We start from the raw sequence: 21,564 nt of genomic DNA on the forward strand, positions 1-21,564 counted from the left end.
CATAGATGGATGTACCAAGAATATTTTAATGTATATGACTACCTCAAAGCCATTGAATATGACTACTATTAGTTTCTTATTTTTCTCCGAATTATGACGTAATGAGTTGTGTTCCGCTTGAGGTGGATGGTGTCTCTATGGTTTTGAAATTTAAAAAATCCGATCCAAACAGGATAAAATAATCGAAAGGCAACTTTCATTCTATTTATTAGAGAATATAATAATGTTATGTCTTGAATGAGTATATTTATTAGCAAAATATGTTTTATCGATAATTAAAAATTCGATCTCTTTGGATCTGGACTCATCACAGATTGTCATTTGTGAAACTTCTTCAATACCTCTATTTTGGAAAATGATCGTTTGAATCAGCAACACAACAACCAATGAATTTTTTTTAAATTCGCCGTCACACCTTATTCAGCGAATAGGAATGGAGGGGGAAATTTTAAATAAGTTTCTCTCTCTTTTCTGCACTTGCAAGCTGTTGAGAGACTTGCATCATGTTTCTTGGGCGTATGTAATAAGTAATAAGGTTATTATCATTATCGATTTGATTTGAGGAGCATTCGCGAGTAACTGTCCTGTCTCTAAATCCTCAATTGGATACAGGAAGTACTCAATTTATATTAAAGACTGCAATTTGCTCACTAAAGCACAGCCATGGACGATAAGATAGAAGCAAAGCCTACTTATAAGGCAATACCAGAGAAAGACATGGAAGGTATGCACTTTTTTCGAATTAACATGGCATCAATTACCTGTTATATAAAAAACTAAATATTTGTACATTTATAGAGGAGGCCGTTTCTCGACCTAAATTACTGACTAAACTGTTCCAGCGGAGAATCTGATGGGGCAGATGAGAAGATGCTCCCCGATGAAAAGGTGTCCCATAAATCCGATATCAGTTTGAAAGATGTGAAGATTTCAAATGAGAAAAATGGGGATGCGAAACTTGATATCGGTGAGTTATTTTTGGGATTTCCTTCCTCAGAAAGGATGATTCCAATTTTATTTAGTTTTCAAAAAGGCAATAGCTTTGAAACAGGTAGCATTGATCTAATATAGTAGGTACAATATAAGTCATTTAAGTGTTACATATTGATGCAGTGGTAGACAATATATCAAATTATAAAACCCCAAAAAGAAAACTTATTACAATGTTAGAAAAATACATAGTAATACTTATATGTAGTAGCATCAATCGTGCAAGGCATTTTTTACCTACATGAATTTGATATAAAATTTAAATTTGAGTGGTTTATTTTGGTAATAATGTAAGTGGGTAGGAAAATAAAATGGAAAGTGATCTACATTTCATTTTATTGCTGCAAAAATTTTAATAATTTGAGTTTAATCTTCAAAAAATCTGATTATATATATATATATATATATATATATATATATATATATATATATATATATATATATATATATAGGTATACAAAATGGAATTAAAGTTGATGAAAATTCACTATCCACTGCAATAATAATATGTAGTAACCTGTTGAAGATCATGAAAACTGTTTCGAAGTATTTCACCATTATTAAAGTGAAGTTATCCATATCCACACTTAGGTAATTCTCCATCAGTCTGCATGTTGATTGATGATCCTTTAGGTATAATTTCATTGTGACATATCAATCGTTTTTTTCAAAAAACCCTAATGACTTGATGAACAATAGTGTTTTGTCGCAATGATACTGAAACTCAATGCCAACAACTTTTTCATTAAGATACAATTATTTTGCTGTTCAATGAACTGTGACCGAATTTTGAGGTTGTTTTTTCTGAATTGTGACCTTGAATGTACAAACATACATATTCAATTATACGGGGCGGAGCTACAGCTCCAGGCGCCAAAATCATAAATGCAAGTACGTAAATGAAGTACAAAAAGTAACTGTTAGGTACAGAGTCTTTAATATAATGCAGCAATCTATTTTATTCAGCAAAACCTTTAATCGTCATTGATGACGTAGAGCTAGACTACCTGCATCTATAAAAATATACATTTTACTCTTCTGATAGGATAATGTTGAATGTCTCTGACATTAATCTTGAGTTTTTTGTTGCGGACGCAACATTTTGAAACGAATATCATTGCTGTAAACTAGAGCCTCTCGTGTACACTCAACCACTGTAATATATCTATCACAGTGGACAGGTAGAATAATCCTTATTCGACGATTTTGTAGTTTTTGGAGTTCTGAGATTTTTTGAACATCGAAAGGATGCAAAAGGCTAACACAATAGTCATGATAGTAAGTTCAAATTGTTCAAGACAAGAAGAAATAATAGACGTTTCTGGAGTGATTCACCTATTTTTAACTAGTTTGCTATGATTTCTAATGCTCTTCTAAAATCAAAATATTCTCATGTAATGTACAAGCTTTAATTTCCAAGAAGATGAGGTTTCAATAAATTAAGTTGAATATTTGGAACTAGTTTTATTCATTTTTGTTCAAACAATTAAACGTTATTTTTTTAAGGCGAACCTATGCTATCTTTTGGCGGCATGAACAAAGAGGAACTGATGAAGTATGCTAACGATCCATTCTGGGTACGTCTGCGATGGTTCCTTTTTATTGGATTTTGGCTTCTTTGGGCAGCAATGTTGGTGGGAGCTATACTGATAATCTATGCCGCACCCAAATGTGATCCACCACCACCAAGAACTTGGTAAGCAAATTATTTACACAGCATTCTGCGTGAAATGAATGACAAATAATTTTGGAAAAAGCTCCTATTCCTGGAATGAAAATTCAAAATATGGTTTTCGAAGAGATGAATTCACTTTGTGGTATTTTTTTTGTAATTGATATGGGGAATGTTCCTCCTGACGAAAATCAAGTAGTTTTCATAAAAGAGCTCTAAAACAACGCATTTTAAACTTATCATTTCAACCCTTTTCTTTAAAAAATTATTTAAATACTTGAAAAAGAGGAATGAAATAATGCATTCAACATTCAAAGGGATTGTTTCTATTTCACCATTTGGCAACATCGGTTATAGCTAATAAAGGACAATGAATCTGTTACCTGTATGAGACAAACAAAGATGACATATTTCAGAGGCGTGCTGTTCTGTTTACTTATGTTCCGAGTCATTCTGTGACATATGACATTTTGTGCTCCTAACCTATCTTCCTCTATATAAATAAATAACAAAACAACTGTTGTTTATGTGGCTTGTGGAGGTGGTATTGAACTATAATTAATATTTTGCCTTGTTGGTAAATTTATAAAGATAATTTTCTTTTTTTAAAGTAGAATATCTAGGTACGTATAAATTATTTCAACTTGATATAGGCGCTGTTGCCAATATGTGAATTAGAAACAAATCCCTTTAAAAATTGAAATGCAACATTTGAAACATCAATTTGAATACTTTTCGAAGTGAATTTGAAAAACTCATTAATTAAACTCAACTTTATTTTGTTCAAACTTGCATTTGCTGTAATAACCCAAATTGAGGAACATTCCCCATAGAGTAGTTGTGAGTCATAGCTTCTAATTTATTGCAATAGGTGGCAGGAGGGACCACTGGCTTTAGTGTCTCCAGATACCAACCCAGAACAACTGAAAACTTTGGATAAAAATATAAAAGGTAAAGTATAATTATGATTCAACTTTTGGACTACTAGTTGGTGAAATTTGTTTTACATAAAAATAAAATTCTATATTGCATAAGTTTGGTCTTTTTAGGATTGATTGTTAGCTGGCAAGGAGATGCTTACAAAGAATTTGACGACGAATCTCATGACGTTATCAAACTACTCAATCAAGCAAAGGATTTGGGGACGAGGACTATTATAGAGTTAGACCCTTCATCTTCCGAAGTTTGGTTTGAAGAAGAAAGCGAAAACAAAAACATCTCTTACAAAGATTACTATATTTGGAGGGCTGCAAAAGGTACTGGGGACGGAACTCCTCAACCTCCCAATAACTGGGTAAGGAAAAATAACGCTTTTTTTTCTGTACGAGAATTAGTTTCCTTGTAGGTTGACAAAAACGATAATTCTTCTTGGCACTACTCTGAAAAACGCCAGGAATATTACTACGCACCTCTGAATAAAAAAATTTTGAATTTCCGCAACGCCAGCGTCGTCGCAGAATTTTCTGCTGTCATCAATAAGTTCCTAGGTTTTGGTGCTTCTGGAATACGTCTCAGGAATGCACCTATTTTACTAGTGACGAGAAATATGAAGACGAAACCCCTGATCAAAGCAACGCTGAACATTCCGCTATCAAGCAGTACGGCTTCTACTTACATTCCAAGACTGAAAACTTGCCGGAGCTGGGAGATCTTTTGAAGACTTGGAAAAAGGTTTGGAACCATTTGATCTGTTTATGCAATATTTTATTGAAATGTTGGATTTTCTTTTTTGAAGATCGTGAGAAACAAGACTGTAGATGGCCCTCTGATGGTAGCAGATGAGTTGGTGAAAGTTCAGTCGTACCATGCCAAAGACAACCTTCTTGCCGTGGATCTTCCTGTCAAGACCCATTCCTTTGACAAGCGAAACGTCAGTGACATCGTCAATAACTTGAACTATACCTTCAATGTGGACAATGTTGAATGGCCGTTGTGGAAGGTAAGAAAATTTTGGACTTGGTGTCCCTCGAGGATTTGTTGTGGACCCTTCTTTTATTTCATTAATTCAATAACTTGATGTTTGTTAAACAAAATAATAGCTTTTTCAAACTTCCATACTAAGTTATGAAGCTGAATAAAAAGCATCTATTTTGTTTCAGATTAATTCCACATCTCTTCCCTCTGATGTGGTAGATATAATTACTTACCTTCTTCCCGTACGACTTTGGTAGGAGTAAACACTACCATTGACCCCCAGCTTCTAAAAATTAGGGAGTCACCTTCAATCATGAGGGGAATTTGTAGCTTACACAGCATTCACAATAACACTGTGTTTGCTTTCATCAGGTAAGAAAGTCTAGGTAATTCTAGAATGATTGTTTGGTTTGTTGGAATTGCAATTTTGACAATATTTTGCTCGAGGCAGGTGTGAAAAATCGCGATTTTAGTCAAAATTTTCACTCTAAATGAAAAATAATTGCCCGTCCAATATTGCTATAATAACTTTATTTTCCATGCTCTCTATTGTGAAATAGGAAAAGGTAAGTCCAATTTGTTCATAGTAGACATGTGTCAACTCTGGAAAAACAACTCGAATTGACTGTCACGTAACTATTGGCCGAATGAAATCGAGTTTACGATTTGTTTTTACCAATATAATGACTCAACTTCGTAACAATATTTAAGAAATTGTAACAGATTTGGCATAAATATGTATTGAGACAATTATTATTTAATGAAGTTGGTAGAATTTAAATTAAAAAGGAACTTGAGGTATGTGTCATGTATTTTTGAATTAAAATAAATCTTTGTAACATGAAGAGAGTTAATATTAATTAATTAATTACAGAACTAGTTATATGTAGTAGTCTTAATAAGATAATATCAGTTTAGTTGTGATACTCCAAAAATAACGTCAAACCTGCAATATTACGACAGATTGGCTGTCATTCGGTTCATGCCCTTTGGCAGGAGCATCTGAACTCAAGTCATAGATAATTCAACTCGAGTTTATTCGAGTCAAGCTCAAATCGAGTCGACACATCACTAAGTTTCAGAAATGTCATTCTGTGCCATCAGAGTTGAGTTTTTTCCTAATTCTCATTCTCAGGGTGACGTCTGGAAATCCAGGTGTGTTGGTAGCCCTGAATACGGGAGATCAGAAAGTTGTAGTCAACTTCCAGACGGATGTACCAGCTCTCTCTGAACTACAGAAAGTTACTATACAGCATTATAGTAGAAATTTCAATGAGCCAGATTATAAGAGCATCAAGTGAGTAGATCATTATGACTGTGTTTTTGGTTTAGAAAATAATGCTTGTTTTTGTTTTAGTGCAAAGGTGGATGCCACGGCGGTACCCGATTTCTCCCAAATCGGTGATAGTTTTTTCGTATGTTCCAAAGAAGAATGAGTAAAGTGATTGAAACTGGACCATATATATGTCAAAAGCTCAACTTTGAGAATCAGTATTGTATTCATTTCTCGGAAATGAAATAAATGTATTGCATTTATCTTTTTTATTATTATTGTACATACTCGTGCATGGAATAAGTCAATAATTGAATCGCAATTTGCAGAAAGTGCTTATCCAAAATAGAGGAAAATGGTCGTAATATAAAAAAGCAAGCGTAAAAGGGAGGCCTTATTAGAATATCAAGTTGCACTTGCAAGTCAAAACCTTTATCACAACTATAACATAAAACCAATTCCTATATAATCTAAATATGTTTACCAAATTAATAAACATGGATTGTAGGTGTGAGGATATTTATTCAATTCAGATACATATATTTGACTATAATGGATATTAAAAAAAATTAAATACATAACTATAAATTAAATGGTGGTGTTCTTGAGAAACGTCTAAGCAAAGCTTGTGTTGGCATGTTTTCCTAGATCTGAACACAACCATTAATGTAAGTAAGAAAAAATAACTAATTCTTTTCAATAAGAAATAACACTAAATATTTACCTACGTTGGCTTACTTGATAACAAGGGTGAAATGTTTTGAGGGAGCGAAGCGACCTAGTCATCACATACAAGCTGTAAAATCCCTGCGGGTCAAGAAATGTGATAAACACTATTGCATATTATGCAAGTTGAGATTCGTGTGAAATTTATGAGGTGTCTCTCGCACGTCTCACACCAATTTTGACCCATTTGTACTATAGAGAATGTGTCATGGGTGTTTATATGTTGATACCAGCCACAGTTATTCCAAAGTAAGTAAAACGCTATCGATAGTTCTGATTCGTACGTGCGTATCTGTCACACAATACAGATCCAGTTGATTTTCCAATGTGTAGGTAACAATGAGCCATCATAGGCCGATTATTAAGGCACCATCATCTTCAGATGAATCACCCACAATACTTTCATTCAAGTCGCCCTCATCATTTGCAATAACTCCTTCCCTGATCTTCTCGTGCTCTAAGACATCAGCATCTTCGTCGGCTTCAACATTCGCCTCCTCTCCAATGATCCTAACCTCATTTTCCACAATTTCCTCCATTCACCCCCATGTTGGATGTCTCTATCTGAAATATTATAATATAGTAAAAGTTGAAACTGGAACTCCTGGGGTAGAAAGCGCTTGTTTGTATTATAATACAGTATTGATTCATTCGAACATTATAATATTCTATTACCACGTGTATTTGGCAACATTATTTTCATAAGAAAAACTTATGCAACCATATTGACCATATTGATGATTGGCAGAATTGATATTACACATAAAGTGTTTTACTAGTTTGGTTGCGAAAAAAACTTAAAATTTCACTTCGTGGAAATCTGTGATATGTTATTTCACTATTCTTTGTGTTGTTACAAGTACTCGTCATAGGATGCACAATATACGAACCTCATGTACACAAGATATAAATGTTATATATCCAGAACACAATATTTCATTATGTAAGCAGTGAAATCTGAAGTTTTTTCAATTACAAATAATAATTACACATTTCTTCTCGATACCATAGATATTTAATCCTTTATTACCTAATCTAAGATTTAATCTGTGTCTACTGTGTCAATACTATAGGTTTGTTTTGGTTCTGTATTTCGAACTGTTATTGAACCGTCCCGTATCGACGCCGAATCAATGCGCAGAACAGTTCTGGAACGGTCCCAACAAGTAAAAAACCAAAACATATAAAAAAATTATTCTGACAAGTGTATAAACAAAGATGTGAGGTTAGGTACCTCTACTCTGGTATAACGATCATTGGACTTTTATATAATTAAATATATATAATTAAAGTGTGATGATGTTTTTGAAAAAATGAGAGTAACAGGAATTAACTAAGACATTATCTCCGGTTATCCAAAATTATACTGAAAATATATTGTCCTCTCTTTGTAATCTTATACTAATGAGTTTGACAAAATCATGCCAAGAATAAATTTTTGGAATTGTAAAAGATGTGATAATAATAATGATTTTTATTATAATGCTACATACATTTCACGACTATCTGTTATGGTATGAGAATAATGTTGATATAATTTTGTTTTGTTTACAGGTATTTTTTTTACGGAGACGAACATATTGTAGATTAAATACCGAGAACAGAACTATATAGATAAAATACCAAATGAAACACCAACTAAACCAATAAAATACGGATACAAATGAGATTAAGAAAACGTTACTACCAAAATCCACAACGCCAATGAAAAATTTTATTAGTGCGCAAGAGCAAATTCGAAGTTCTAAACGGTCTCTATTCAAATGTTCGAACTAATAATTACCGTTCTGGAATAGTTCCGAATCAGTTCGGAGAAAACCAAAACACTTTGTGAACGATACTAGAACGGTTCTAACTGAACCAAAACACATTTTAATAACTGCGCATGATCGAACTGTACAGAATTGTGACCAAAACAAACCTTATAGGTTAGGTGAACCGAAACAAACCTTATAGCTTGTTTGAAGGTGATTGACAATGTTTCATGATGAATTTCACTAGTTCGGACTTCCATTGTCTACTATATAAAATGATTTGAAATCCCTGAAACAACTAAAAAAGAAGAATTAAAAATGAGATAGCTGAAAATAATAATTATATTAACCAAAATAAACCTGAAATGAAATAATAGTGAAATAAAATACAAGTAAAAATAGAACAATTGAATAAATAAAAATACTGGTCTCAGTCCAGTATCACCCGAAGACGATTGTAGATACTAACAATCGAAACGTCGTGAACAAACGTGACTTGGAATCTCTTCACTTTTTATTTTCATTCTTTTTTCATTTCTTTATTTTTATTTATTCAATTGTTCTATTTTTACTTGTATTTTATTTCACTATTATTTCATTTCAGTTTTATTTTGGTTAATATAATTATTATTTTCAGCTATCTCATTTTTAATTCTTCTTTTTTAGTTGTTTCAGGGATTTCAAATCATTTTATACAGTAGACAATGGAAGTCCGAACTAGTGAAATTCAAACCTTATAGCCCTCTATTTGTTTTTGAATACTATAGATATCCGCAACACTCCCCTACAAATGTAATGAAAAATAAAATTCACATTAATTTCCATTGTGCATTCAGAAAAATAATTATAAAATAGGGTTGAATTCAAACTTTCAAAGGGCAAACATCCACAAAAAATAAAAAAATGACAAGTAACAAACAACTCACCGATCTCTAAACATCGGTCGTTTCGGTGACAGATAATCAACCAAACTTCAGGAAAAATTTACCAGTTTTTCAGGAATATGACATTTACGGGATACGAAATAACCAACCAAAGTAACCAAGTTGATTTACGGAACATATTCCATATACTTAAGCGCAAGAGGCCTTTTCGAGGTATATGGACTTGATTTTATTATGGTGTAAGACAGACGAGAAAATAAATACACTATGTTCAAATATTTTTTTTGGAAAGCTGGATATATGTCAAGGCAACTGGTTCATCAAATCGACGAAGAAGAAATAGGTATATAACCTAAATTCGTTGTTGATCAGAGTTCCAAGTTTGAAAACTAATTCAAAATGCCAATAATCAAAAAGATTGTGACAAAAGATATTGGTGCTAGACCAGTTCTGGGTATGTGTGAAATACTTTTTTTTCAGTAATTGTTTCACTTTAAATTTTTTTAGTCGAATTTCAGAATAATAAACTTCAAGCTGGTCAAGAAGCAACTTTGAATTCAGCAGTATATGAAACCCAAGATGGTTCTAAAGTGGTGGGCATTACAAGCGATAGGCTGCTATATACGGGAACTTTGTCAGAGGATGAGATGTATAACAATTTCATTTTGGTATACAACAAGAATAAAAATAAAGTGAGTAATGAATTTGAAAACGAGTATTTTTATGTTGTACAGTAGAAAATTCATGTCATGACAATTTTACAGATTAGACTCATTCAAGCAGATCATTGTGTTGTTTCTTCGAGTAAGATTTCAAAGAAAGTCGTGCAAACTGAAGAAATATCATTGGACAAATCAATATCCGAATTGAACAGGCAATTTGGTTCTAAAAAGGCTAGAAGGGTGACTGAACAGAGGCAACGACTTCCAACAAACAGCGATGAAATAAAAGAAGAACTAGAAAAAACAGTAACGGGTAAGTTTTTTGAGTTTATCATTTCTTAGAGAAGTTCTGAATATGGTATCTTCATATCTGCTTGAAATGACGGTGATGGATAACATCCAAAAACCACTGAACTCAAGTAGTCAAGCTCAGTGCCTAAAACACATGTTCGAGACGCCATTGTCGCAAGAGGGCGTAGTGACACTGATACTGACATTTCTATGATATTTTATATTTGTTAATTTAACAAAAACTCCCTCAAAATTCATGTATTGTAGGTTTTGTTTTGACGGAAATTATTCAATATTGAAGAGATAATACTAGATTCCTTATTGAAATTCTCTCCTCTCGAAGAGAGATTAATTTTAGTGTCTCCAACGAATTGAGGGGATAAATGGTTTGTGTGAACTTTATAAAGCGGGTTAGTTTTGAAAAGAATACTTTTATGAGGTATTCGTTTTTAGGGGAAACATATTTTTTTTGTAGTAATTTTTTTTTCTTTGGATGTTTCCCGCATTTTTTTTTTCAATGTTGGAAAATTAGAAAGCCATTACATTTCTGTAAAAGAATATCACAGTAGATAGACACATCCCTAGATGTAATATTTGAAATCTTTGCCTACTGTTACTATAGGCAATTATCAATGTTTTCCTTGAAATTATAGTTCGATTTATTATTCCTAGATGTCACGCACTCCGCGGCCCTCCTAACACTGACATCAGTATTATCAATGAGCTAATAAGTTTGGAAACCCAAGGATGATGTTTGTCTCTAGACGCCGAGTCTTAGTCAACAAACGAACAAACCCAAATAATGTCAAAATATTCAGCAATAATTTGTTTTTGATGTTTTTTATTTTGGTTAAATTTAATTTTAACGTTTCGAAGTAAAAAGGTATCTGTCAACTTGAATACACGTACAGTTTTCTCATATATAGAATGTTGAATAAGTGAGATTCCTTTCCTGAAGATATTTTTAATCAAATCAGAGTGATACGGTCTCCGAAACTTCCGGGCAATCGTAATCATGTCTATAGTGTCGGAAACTATAGACTACAGCCCTCTGTTGACATGGAAGCTACCACCTAAAAAATGCATAGATTTCAAAAACCTGGAATTGATTCCCATCGATACTAGTTCTGGTACATTACAACTCTTTCAAAATTGCACCATCCAAGGCCCACACATCCCAAATTCTACAAACACAACTTGTCAGATCACTACTGATCAGCAACATCATATTCAACAACATGAACAGCAACAACATGAACCCCCACTTCAGATACACCATCAACAACACCATATTCAACATCCGCAACAAATGCAACATCAGTCACTTCAGCAGCATCAGCAACAACAACATCAGCAGCAGCAACAACAGCATCAGCAACTACAACAGCAACAGACTCAGTGTAATAGTGAACCCCAAATGAACACAGTTTCCTTAGAAACAACGGAAAAGGCCACTTCCAAAAAGGTTAAAGATAAAGTTCCTATTAAAAAGAAATTCAAAAGATTTCCTGTTGATGGAATGGCATATCATAGCCAGCAGCTGGGGCTCAAAGTACCCCCAAAAAAGGTAACTCAGATTGGAAGCTAAATATTTGTTTTAACAGCTCGTGATAGTTTTCAAATTAGACTGCTGCTTTTGGAGGCTGTGCAACAGCCAAAGAAACAACTATTTCAGTCATTCATTTTTTGAAATAACTCGCAACATAAAAAGTTTTCACGATCCCATGATGTAGACTTTTTTTCTTTGCCATTCTGGTGGCAAAGAAAAAAAAGTGGCAATATTGCAGAATTAAAATAAACTTGTCAAATTTACTGGCTACCAAAAATAAAAGGGGCGTCATTTACGTGAGTGTAATTGAAAATTTTTCATAAACTAGCTCGAGCTGTTAATTGAATATTTACCACTTTTGGAGGTTCGACTTGCCAGTAATTAAACCTTTGTCAGACTTTAGGTATCAAAGGAATGATCATTCACAGTCAGGCACGTGAAGTGATCAACAATGTTTTCAAATTCATGAAGGAGGAGGCCCATAATGGGATCAAAATTCCCATAGCTAATTACAGGGAGAGGGTTTTATCTGCGACTGGTATATCCAAATGTACCTATTCCAAAATAACGACGAAAGAATTTCGACTGGGAGAACCTCAGCCATGCAGGAAGAGAAAAAGTAATTTATTCTTATTATGGTGTCAGACTAATTAGTATTTCTAGTAAACCCAAATCTAAAAAATTCATTACTGTGTACACAGTTTACTTCATCTCCTGAAGAACGCCAACAAGCACTTTTCCCAAGCAGTACTCTTCTCGACGCGCGTTTTAACAACCAAGTTGGAGTCTTCGAGAGATGAAGCAAATTTATATGATATTAAAGTTTGTCGTGAAATTTTCTATTTTTTAAAGAACATATTTTTTTATAATCACACTTCAAGATCAAGTTACATATTTGTATTCTTATTTATCTCGTGACAAGATTTCATATTTTATGAATTGTGCCAGGTTTTGAAATTAAGTTGCACAATTTTACCAAAAAAAAACTCGTAATTGTAAAAAATTATAATTTGAGACCTTTGAAATGTGAATTGATGTTTGCGAGATATGAGGTGGAGTTTTATTCATCCTGAGAACGGTTTTTCTTTTTCCTGATTTGAAGCTTAGAAGAATTTTCTGAAAGATTTTGGTTGTTATTCTGAATAATAATAATTGTAATTTATTGAACAAAATTACAATTTTGTTCAACTGGCTATCAACCGAAGTCCTTCTGCCCGTGTAACAAAATTGCTTTGAAATAAGGAAGCTTATTTTACAATGTCAAAAAAAAATTCTATAGATATAAAAATGACCAAACAAAATAATTTCATTAATGAAGTTGTATTAATTTTTCTAACAGTGTGTCTGTTGGGTGATGATGTGGGACTCTTGCATGAGAGTTTCTTGTCACAGCATACTTTCTAATGATTTTTACATTGTCATCTTTTCTAGCAAATTCTGAGAAGTGACGGTAGTCTTCCTCTATAAGGATAATACCAGTGAGTTGGTACAGCAGAGGGTTTGGAGGGTTGTGTTTGGGGTTATTGGGATACCTTAATCTTGTTATTTCCTTTATAGTCGTTGTTTCAGATACTTTAATTGTTTTCAAGGCCCTTTGTTTGATATTGAGAAACAGTGGGTGCGAATATTCAATAAGTGGACGACAGATTAGTTTATGTATTCGGCTTGCTATTGATATGTTTACACCTGCTCCCGGGTTTGTCAAACTTGTGAAATGTGCGGCCCTTGCAATCACTTTCTTTTTTTTTTTTTGTTGGCTGTTGAAATTTAGTCTGGAATCAAGCGTAACACCTAATTAATTAACTGTCAATTTTGAATGTAAGATACTGGAAATGTAAGATGTTGGAAACTTTTTCAAATTAACATAGACCATCAAAACAGTTTTCGAGAATCAGCTGAAGTATTACTTTCAGTCGAGTAATTATAAGGACCATACAAAAAATCAATTTACTTGTTCTTCAAATTATTGAAATGTGGCTCCACATTGAATAGTGGCTCCAGCATTCACAATTATGATACAAAACACAAAGATATCATCAGGCTACCGAAGATGCATTATCAAAACACAGCCAAACAAACGGAGTTTCTTCCCATAAAAATATATAACACTTTGCCTAGTGAGTGGAAAGAATTTCATATCAAAGAATTGAAGTTCAAAGTAAAAAATTCACTTTTCGACCAAGGCTTCTTTAAGATTGATGAGGTATTCAATCGTCAGTGGACCTAATATATGTACATATATGTGTGTATGTGTGTATATATGTGTATTTATATTGTGAGTCATAACTATTGTGAGATTTTTTATGTACTCTATGTATATTTTCAGTATGACTTACCTAAGCAAATTTTGTTATTGCAGATATTTTCTAATGTAACAGAAATTGTAATTTGAGGTCAATAAAATTTCTTTCTTTCTTTCGGGCGATTGCCGCTTTTCGGTTGGAATATTCAATTATTATTGTACTTTATTATTGTACTCCAAGCTATCGACATATAATACGGTCATATCAAAGTACTTATAATATTACAACTGAATATAAATGCGTCAGAAGTCTATTTTGAACTTTCTCTGAATTATTTTCATATATGAATTGATATTGATGCCATCCTGTAGATCTAAAGAAATTAAAAATTTGATTCCTGAAGAGGCCATTGGAATAAAGTGAGAAACAATAGGCCCAAGGTTTGAACCTTGAGGCGCTCTTGATTTTGACTGGTACTCTATATTTCAAGGTACAGATTCCGAATAGTGTCATACCTGTTAGTCTCCTTAATCTGTTATTGTTCTGTTTATGTTGCTATGATATTGAAATATTTCTGTTTTTAAAAATTAAAATTCACAAGAAATATAATTATGTATCCCCATTAAAAAAAATATTCTTCAGACGCTGCTTTGAAAACAATCTATATTTTTTTAAATAATTCAAAATTGAAATTCAATATTGAATTCATTTTATTTGTTACTAGAACAAACGACTGAATAACCTTTTGTATTGTAGGTCTGAAACTTGATGACAGTTTTTTGGACAAAACGGTTACAGAAAACGACAGTTTGTACAGGCCTAAAATCAATAGGGATGCTTCCACTCGAGATGGAGTTTACAATTTGGAAGATCTCGTACCAGGATATATTTTGGATACGCTTGCGCCTGAAGCAGGACAAATTATGACCATGGGCACCGTTGATCCATTCAAGTAAATATATTACCTATTTATTACCTTCGAAGTTTTTCCATTTTTATTGAGAGCTTGGAGTTTCAATTGATTGATTTTTCAGTTTGAGCCCTTTCCCTGCATCCAGCATATCAAAAATTCTGATGGCTGACGCATCAGAAGAAATACAAGTTCGAAGCATAACCATCTTTTTGTATATACATTATCTAATTAAGTACATGATTACACCTATGAAGGCAGTAACAAAGAAATTTGTTGCTTGCGATAAATCAGCCGATGTAAATTCCCATATATTGGACAACTTTTCTGTCAACAGTCCACATGGAAGGTAAGTGTATGAATGTTAACATTTATCCTGTTTCTTATACAGTGTGATTCATTTGAAATGGAAGCACACTCATAAACATATATTTTCTTACCAATTGGAGTATTTTTTCTCATTGGATAGACATACCCGAAGTCTACTGAAACAAAAATTAATTAGTCTTTGTTTCCAGGGATAACTTTTATTATTTTGCAATGTTATTATCGTTCGTAAAAAAAGTTATAAGGGAATGAAATTTAAAAAATATGTCATTTAATGATCTACCGATTCAGTTATAACTTAACGTTATAATTTTTTAATCATAAACAGATTTCGATGAAGTTTTGGACAGTGATGAATCAAATCCTTCTGAACCATTGAGTTGGTGGGATAATGGGGAATGTTCCTCAATTTGGGTTATTACAGCAAATGCTATAACCGATGTTGAAAAATGGTGAAATAGAAACGAATCCCTTTAAATGTTGAATGCATTATTTCATTCCTCTTTTTTAAGTATTTAAATAATGTTTTAAAGAAAAAGGTTGAAATGATAAGTTTAAAATGCGTTGTTTTAGAGCTCTTTTATGAAAACTACTTGATTTTCGTCAGTAGGATCATTCCCCATTGATATAACTTTTTCAATGTACCTACATTGCATTTAGATGAATTTTTATCATCAACCATTTCAACATTTTATTCATGTGCATGATAACATGAAATCATTGTTTTTTGAGAGTATCCATGTATATAACAAATTACCAAATGATATTGAATTTAATAAATCTCTTATATTTAGATGTTCATTATGTTTAATTCATTTTCTTTGTTAGGTCTATTTTGTTATAAACAAAAGGAAATGTTACTTTAGCACTATTGTTACTTATTTAAATGAATCTATTTCAGTTATAGCTACACGAATCCATTGACATGGACAGATTTCTTTAAAAAAATGCTATATTTTTTAAATTGAAAAATAATGAAGGTTGGCCTGGAAAACAAAAACTCTTTCATGAAATTTTGTATTCTAGTAGACTTCTCGAATGTCTCCCTAATAAAACGAAATCGATTGGTTGAAAAATATGTTTTTGTATACAGTTTCTGATCTGAACCTCTAGTAATTATTATTATTTCTAGGACACGCCCATTACACATCAAGGACAAAGCACTCTGTTTCATATTAGTATTAGCTGCGATAGCATTGAACTATGAGGTGGATGTTCAGAGTCTTTCGAAAGATTTGAAGATCGGTGTCAAGAAGACTTTGGAAGTGTCGAGGATTCTTGCTTTCAATGCTTCGAGTAAAGACAAGAATGTCGTGCAGCTTAAATTGCCATTACCAGAACCAGTCAGTTTCAATCCAAAAAGGAAGCGAAAGACATTGTAAAGAGAGTTTTTTTATTATATGACTTACTTGTAGAATAAATATAAAATATATGAAAATATATTGAAATCAAAATTTCGTTTTAATGTATTTTAATAATGACCCATGATTCCTAAGAAATATGTGGTAGCGGGTAACAAATATTAGACAACCAAAATAAATTAAATAAAAGTCGGTAGAACCAGATAAAATCCAAAAGTATTTCTATTCACAATTTTTTTTTATATATTCAGGTAGACCACTATCAATTTTTTATCCCAGTAAAGCATAATTAATTTTTATGTACTTTACGTTTTATTCAGGAAGAGTTTAAGCAAGAAAATATTGAAATATTTGTCTCAAATACCTACACAGTGAGTACTGGTAAATGCCTGCCGGAAAACAACTACTTCCCCGGCTAATACCACGCTGGATATTGAATTATATCAGACAGATATCTATGCAACATACCTCACAGGGGATAGTCTCACAGATGTTAGATATTATTGTAGAAGAGATGTGTATGTAACATTTGGCTTTTGTATATTTACTAGGTTTTTAAGTGTTAAAACTAAACTAATAAAAACGCAACCTTCCTGAAATTTCAGGCAGTTCATTTTCCATTTTTTAATTCACGTATAAAAGTAAGTATTAAACTTTTTATTCTGAGAAGTTTTGCCGGAAAGATCTTTAGAAAATAATTAAATCCATTTCTGGAAAGCTTTGCCAATCATTAAAGATCTTTTCCTTATTTCTTGTTCAGGATTATAACTGATTCACTTGAAGGGACTAGCTAGAAAACCGGTAGGTAACATAAGTAGATCAACGATTCCTTCAAAATCATTGTTCTTGAGTTTACCCTATTGTCATTCGCAGGCGTTCATACATATCAATTGCAGATATTCAAATATCCCTCAACCGTTTCGTTTCGGCGATTAAAGATCATATCGTAGATCTTCAACGAATGATTCAAGAAAAGTCTTCCGGTTGGTTATCATGAATTGTTAGTTTTGCTGTTGTGAATATAGCATCGATGCTTCCTTTGCAAATTATTGTCTGATCCCTGCTGGGATTCATACGTTAAGAGATAAGACCTCGTTAATCCTCATCTCGCACAACCTTCGACTTTTGGGGATTGTCATTCCTATAGGAACGACAGCCGATTAACGGAAAACCTCATTGTCTTAAGTTTTCCACTTTGCTATAGCATTCGCACGTCTCTTGAGAATGTCTGAAAGGTTGCTCTTAGGGCAGAGTTCGAAATAAATTCAAACTCTGATCTTCAGTCTCTGACAAGGAGTGGCCTTCAAATATGAGAATTTGGAATCGAACCTGGTTTCAAAACTTTGACATCACGTCTTAGAAACTAAGGCCGTGAAATAAAATTTAAATAAAGAGAAGAAAACGAAATTATAAAATTTGGGAGACGATTGACAATGTCAGTTTGACATTTCTGGTGTTTACATTGTTTGTTTTTTAATATACTTGTAATTCAGTGTTGTGATAAATGTAATTTTTAAAAAACCTAACATCATGGCGTTGAGTAATATTTTGCTTTTAAGCCAAATAGCTGGCTATGTAATCGCTTTTATTTATCATTGTGCGTTGTAGTTCCCATGAGTTTACATCAAGAAGATTTCAAGTGAGTATTGTTCTTGCAATACAGACTTCGATATATTGCACTCATTATTACAAACACTGAATTCGCTGGATAAACTACATCTAATTTTGATTAATATTTGTCATTTCTTAATATGTGGCTAATTGCAATCATGAATAATGATAAACAACCTCAGAAACAACTATGTGAAGTAGGGAAAATCACCTTTAATCAATTCAATTTCGAATTTATCAATTTTAGGGGCCATTGCTTATTGTTTTCTACTGGCCTTTGGCAAGAAACTGATGGTCAGCTTTCAGTACACTGGGCCTCACAGTGTTATTGTAATTACACTATATTCGTAGGAGTAATGCTTGGGCTTGTTTCTGTAATACAAATTTATCGGTGAGTCCCACATTTTTCAGTAATTCTCAACTGAAGTATTTCGAATATAATTTTCTGATTCCAGGTTATCTATGTATTTATATAAAAACACAGATAGCAGCTTTCTTTCAGCATTTATAGATGTATTTACGGGAATACTTTTGTGTACATCTACAATAATCGCTGCTCTGATGATTACACTTGGCTTCAAGGCATGGTGTCAGACTATGACTGAAAGATTTCCTTCGTAAGTAGTTGAATGACATTCAGCATTCATTTCTCTTTTTTAAAATTCTCCATCAAGATTAATAGAAATATAGATAATTTCACGAGGAAAGAAGTTTTAATGTTATATGCTTCAGTGGGGTTCTTCTACTAATTTTGTAAACCTACTGGATACAGTCATTTGACATGAGGTTGTAGGTTTAAAAAGATAGGATTTGTTGCTATCTTTTGTAGCTTTTTAGCAGAATAACCCTGCAGAAATTAATTTTGAACAGCTTTTAAGCTGAAGGAGAAATTTAGTAAGTTGCAAGTGATACGATGATTTCATATACTACTAATAGATGGTATCATTTCACTTCAAGTGTACAAATCCTGTCAGACAGGTGGAATTTTTTGCATATTTGATTAACCTATTTAAATATTCTTCTCGTTCATTTAATAATGTATTCTGTTATAGATTTATACATGGATTCATTCATTGTATTATGTTTTGATATAGTATTTACTTAATAATCATTTATTGTAGAATTATAACTTTGTATTGTGAATATTACGATTAAGCCTATTCAATAAAGACTACTTACTTACTTACTTTCATAACGTTGAAAGCATGAATCAACTTCATTAACACCCCCATCTTCAAGGCTTTCACAAAAAACTAATTAAACCGTCTACAACTATGTATGTGAGAAAGCTATAATATAATGTTGTTTTTTTAGGTGCGATCTTGCTGCAGGACAGGACATAGACCTCGCCGACAAAATAAACACAACCAATTTTTACATGCAGCTAGGAACTGCACAGTTCGGCATATGGGGCTCTTTCACCACTTGGGTAGGTCTGTCTGTGTGCGCTCTGCTGAAACTGTGCAGGTATCACCAACTGGAAAACATCAGGGTGTCCATGTACAGAGAACGGCAGCGCCTTTTGAATGAAAACGCAGATTCACCGGGAAGTAGTCTGGGAAGAGATTCGAATACCAGTCAGGTGACTGCTACAGTTGAGTGATTAGTCCGTAGTGTACTGAGGTATCCCTATTTAGTTATATGCGCCATTATTCATATCTCTCTATTGCTGCATCAAGTAATTTTTCAGTATAGAAGTGTTAATTGATGTTATTATTGTGATTTATTTAACAGAAATATACTTTATCCCATCGTAGATGATTGAGTGAAAACATTTTTACAAAACTGGTATGTTTTGTTTTCTGACTACCTACAAACCTTTAAACAATAAATTTGACTAACTTCAATAAAATTGATCATCATAAAAATGATGAAAAAGTTGAAGTCGGCTCTCACAGAAATTCAAAGAGATTACATTCACTAGACCCATTTCACCATTGAAATGAACGTAAATCAGGGCTCATGACAAGCGCTATAATAATAATAATAATCTTTATTAATCCCAAGAAACAAGAATGTTTATAACAGGGATAAAATTTAAAATGATGATTAAATAAATTATTTCCATATTAGTTAAATATACACCATATAAATACAAACACATATATGCATATATACATACATATTTACATATACACATACATACATGTATAAATATATACATTTTTAAATTATAATGGTATTTAAAAACAAAAAATATATGGAGTTCAGAATTGTAATTAGAGGAATAAAGCAGAAACTTATTCAATTTCGATTTGAATTTTGTTTTTTGGTTCATTTTTAGTTTTTCTGGAAGATTATTAACTCCTTAATGAAATATTGATTTCTCCCCAAATTTTGAGTGACATGATTTAACTAGTAGTTTTTTTGCTTGTCTGGTATTATAGTCATGGATGGTATTTATTTGATTGAACTCCAAATTCGAATGTTTGTTATTTTTTCTAACAGAATGAATGAAATAACAAATATTCAATTGGAAAATAGACTGAATGTCTAAAAGATCACTTGGTATATATAAATTTGACGTAGGTTCAAGATACGGTAATTTGAATATACATTTTATTATTTTATTTTTCAGTCTTTTGAGAGGATTCATTATATTGATTAATAAGCTGTTCCCCAAATTGAAATTTAATATTGTAGATTCAAATATACCAAACAGAAATATATACATTTGAGATATTATAATCAAATAAAATTTCTAATCCTAAATAATATTCCTGATATTGGTCCAATTTTCTTTTTTAACATCTCGATATGAGTATTCCAACAGAGACTTTCATGAATGTATAGTCCTAAAAATTTTGTGTTTTGACAATATTTAATAATTTTGTTAACGGCCAAATTCTCTTTATTTGTGATTTTGTTCGTAGTTATCAACATTAAAGAAGACTTTTCATAATTCTAACATGATAATTTAACCAAGAGGTTAGCAATCTAATGTCATTTTTCATAGTATTGTAAACTTCTTTAGTATCACTAGAAAAATAAGGCAATGTTGTGTCATCCGCGTATAACTTAATATTTCCTTTCAACAATAATTTTGAAACATAATTTATGTAAATCAAAAATAAAACTGGACCCAAAATAGACCATTGTGGAACATCACAGGTGATAGTTTTCAATGAACTGGCATTTTTCCTTAGACACACAAACTGTTTTCTGTTAAATAAATAATTTTCAAGCCATCTATGAATAATTCCTCGAATACCAACTATTCAATTTTTCAATAAAATATTATGATTAACTGTGTCAAATGTGTCACAAATCGAGAGATAATAGACCACATTTCATATCTCTATCTAATTGTCGTTGAATATTAGAAATGACATCCATTACTGCAGGTAATTATAATTATGGGAACTTGATCATTTTGAGATATCTGATATGAATCCTT

General features: G+C 32.3%; 3 protein-coding genes and 1 long non-coding RNA gene across 5 annotated transcripts; 3 read left to right on the plus strand and 1 right to left on the minus strand.

The window, feature by feature from the left end:
- The first annotated feature begins 457 nt into the window (after positions 1-457).
- Positions 458-6,112, plus strand: CD98hc (CD98 heavy chain). Its single transcript, XM_023159075.2, is given in 13 exon segments — positions 458-724; positions 799-829; positions 831-967; positions 2,497-2,686; positions 3,534-3,613; positions 3,712-3,956; positions 4,008-4,194; positions 4,197-4,333; positions 4,398-4,601; positions 4,762-4,816; positions 4,819-4,948; positions 5,712-5,873; positions 5,934-6,112. Coding segments are annotated over 13 exon segments (1,698 nt in total). The 5' UTR covers positions 458-663; the 3' UTR covers positions 6,013-6,112.
- A 762-nt stretch (positions 6,113-6,874) lies between these two features.
- Positions 6,875-7,596, minus strand: LOC111504513 (uncharacterized). The gene is made up of 2 exons (XR_002722014.2): positions 7,466-7,596; positions 6,875-7,139 (listed from the first exon to the last, which is right to left on the minus strand). It is a non-coding gene; the product is annotated as an uncharacterized lncRNA (long non-coding RNA).
- Positions 7,597-9,516: 1,920 nt separating this feature from the next.
- Positions 9,517-16,652, plus strand: LOC111504514 (DNA-directed RNA polymerase I subunit RPA49). 2 transcript variants are annotated; one of them, XM_023159077.2, is made up of 6 exons: positions 9,517-9,667; positions 9,721-9,905; positions 9,978-10,188; positions 14,715-14,910; positions 14,993-15,217; positions 16,328-16,652. In XM_023159077.2, exons 1-6 carry the CDS (start codon positions 9,613-9,615, stop codon positions 16,575-16,577), a joined length of 1,122 nt encoding a protein of 373 aa, XP_023014845.2. In that variant the 5' UTR covers positions 9,517-9,612; the 3' UTR covers positions 16,578-16,652. The 2 variants fall into 2 exon arrangements, with proteins under 2 accessions (XP_023014845.2, XP_023014844.2); XM_023159076.2 differs by lacking the exons at positions 9,517-9,667; positions 9,721-9,905; positions 9,978-10,188 and adding exons at positions 10,954-11,733; positions 12,112-12,334.
- Positions 16,653-17,976: 1,324 nt separating this feature from the next.
- LOC111504515 (transmembrane protein 179) lies at positions 17,977-19,923 on the plus strand. Its single transcript, XM_074179659.1, is given in 5 exon segments — positions 17,977-18,141; positions 18,144-18,195; positions 18,415-18,558; positions 18,623-18,784; positions 19,482-19,923. Coding segments are annotated over 5 exon segments (702 nt in total). The 5' UTR covers positions 17,977-18,086; the 3' UTR covers positions 19,771-19,923.
- Positions 19,924-21,564: the final 1,641 nt, after the last annotated feature.

Source organism: Leptinotarsa decemlineata, unplaced genomic scaffold (genome assembly GCF_025532065.1).
Source record: "Leptinotarsa decemlineata unplaced genomic scaffold, Ldec_3_MD MMD2_tig00026282_RagTag_RagTag, whole genome shotgun sequence".
Taxonomy (NCBI): Eukaryota; Metazoa; Arthropoda; class Insecta; order Coleoptera; family Chrysomelidae; genus Leptinotarsa; species Leptinotarsa decemlineata.

Bases quoted from the DNA above. Each gene is read 5' to 3' on its own strand.
- LOC111504514 (XM_023159076.2), top strand. From the start codon at position 11,182: ATGTCTATAGTGTCGGAAACTATAGACTACAGCCCTCTGTTGACATGG. The intron at 12,335-14,714 runs GTAATTTATTCT...TTTGTATTGTAG, and splicing joins GCCATGCAGGAAGAGAAAAA to GTCTGAAACTTGATGACAGT. The intron at 15,218-16,327 runs GTAAGTGTATGA...TATTATTTCTAG, and splicing joins GTCAACAGTCCACATGGAAG to GACACGCCCATTACACATCA.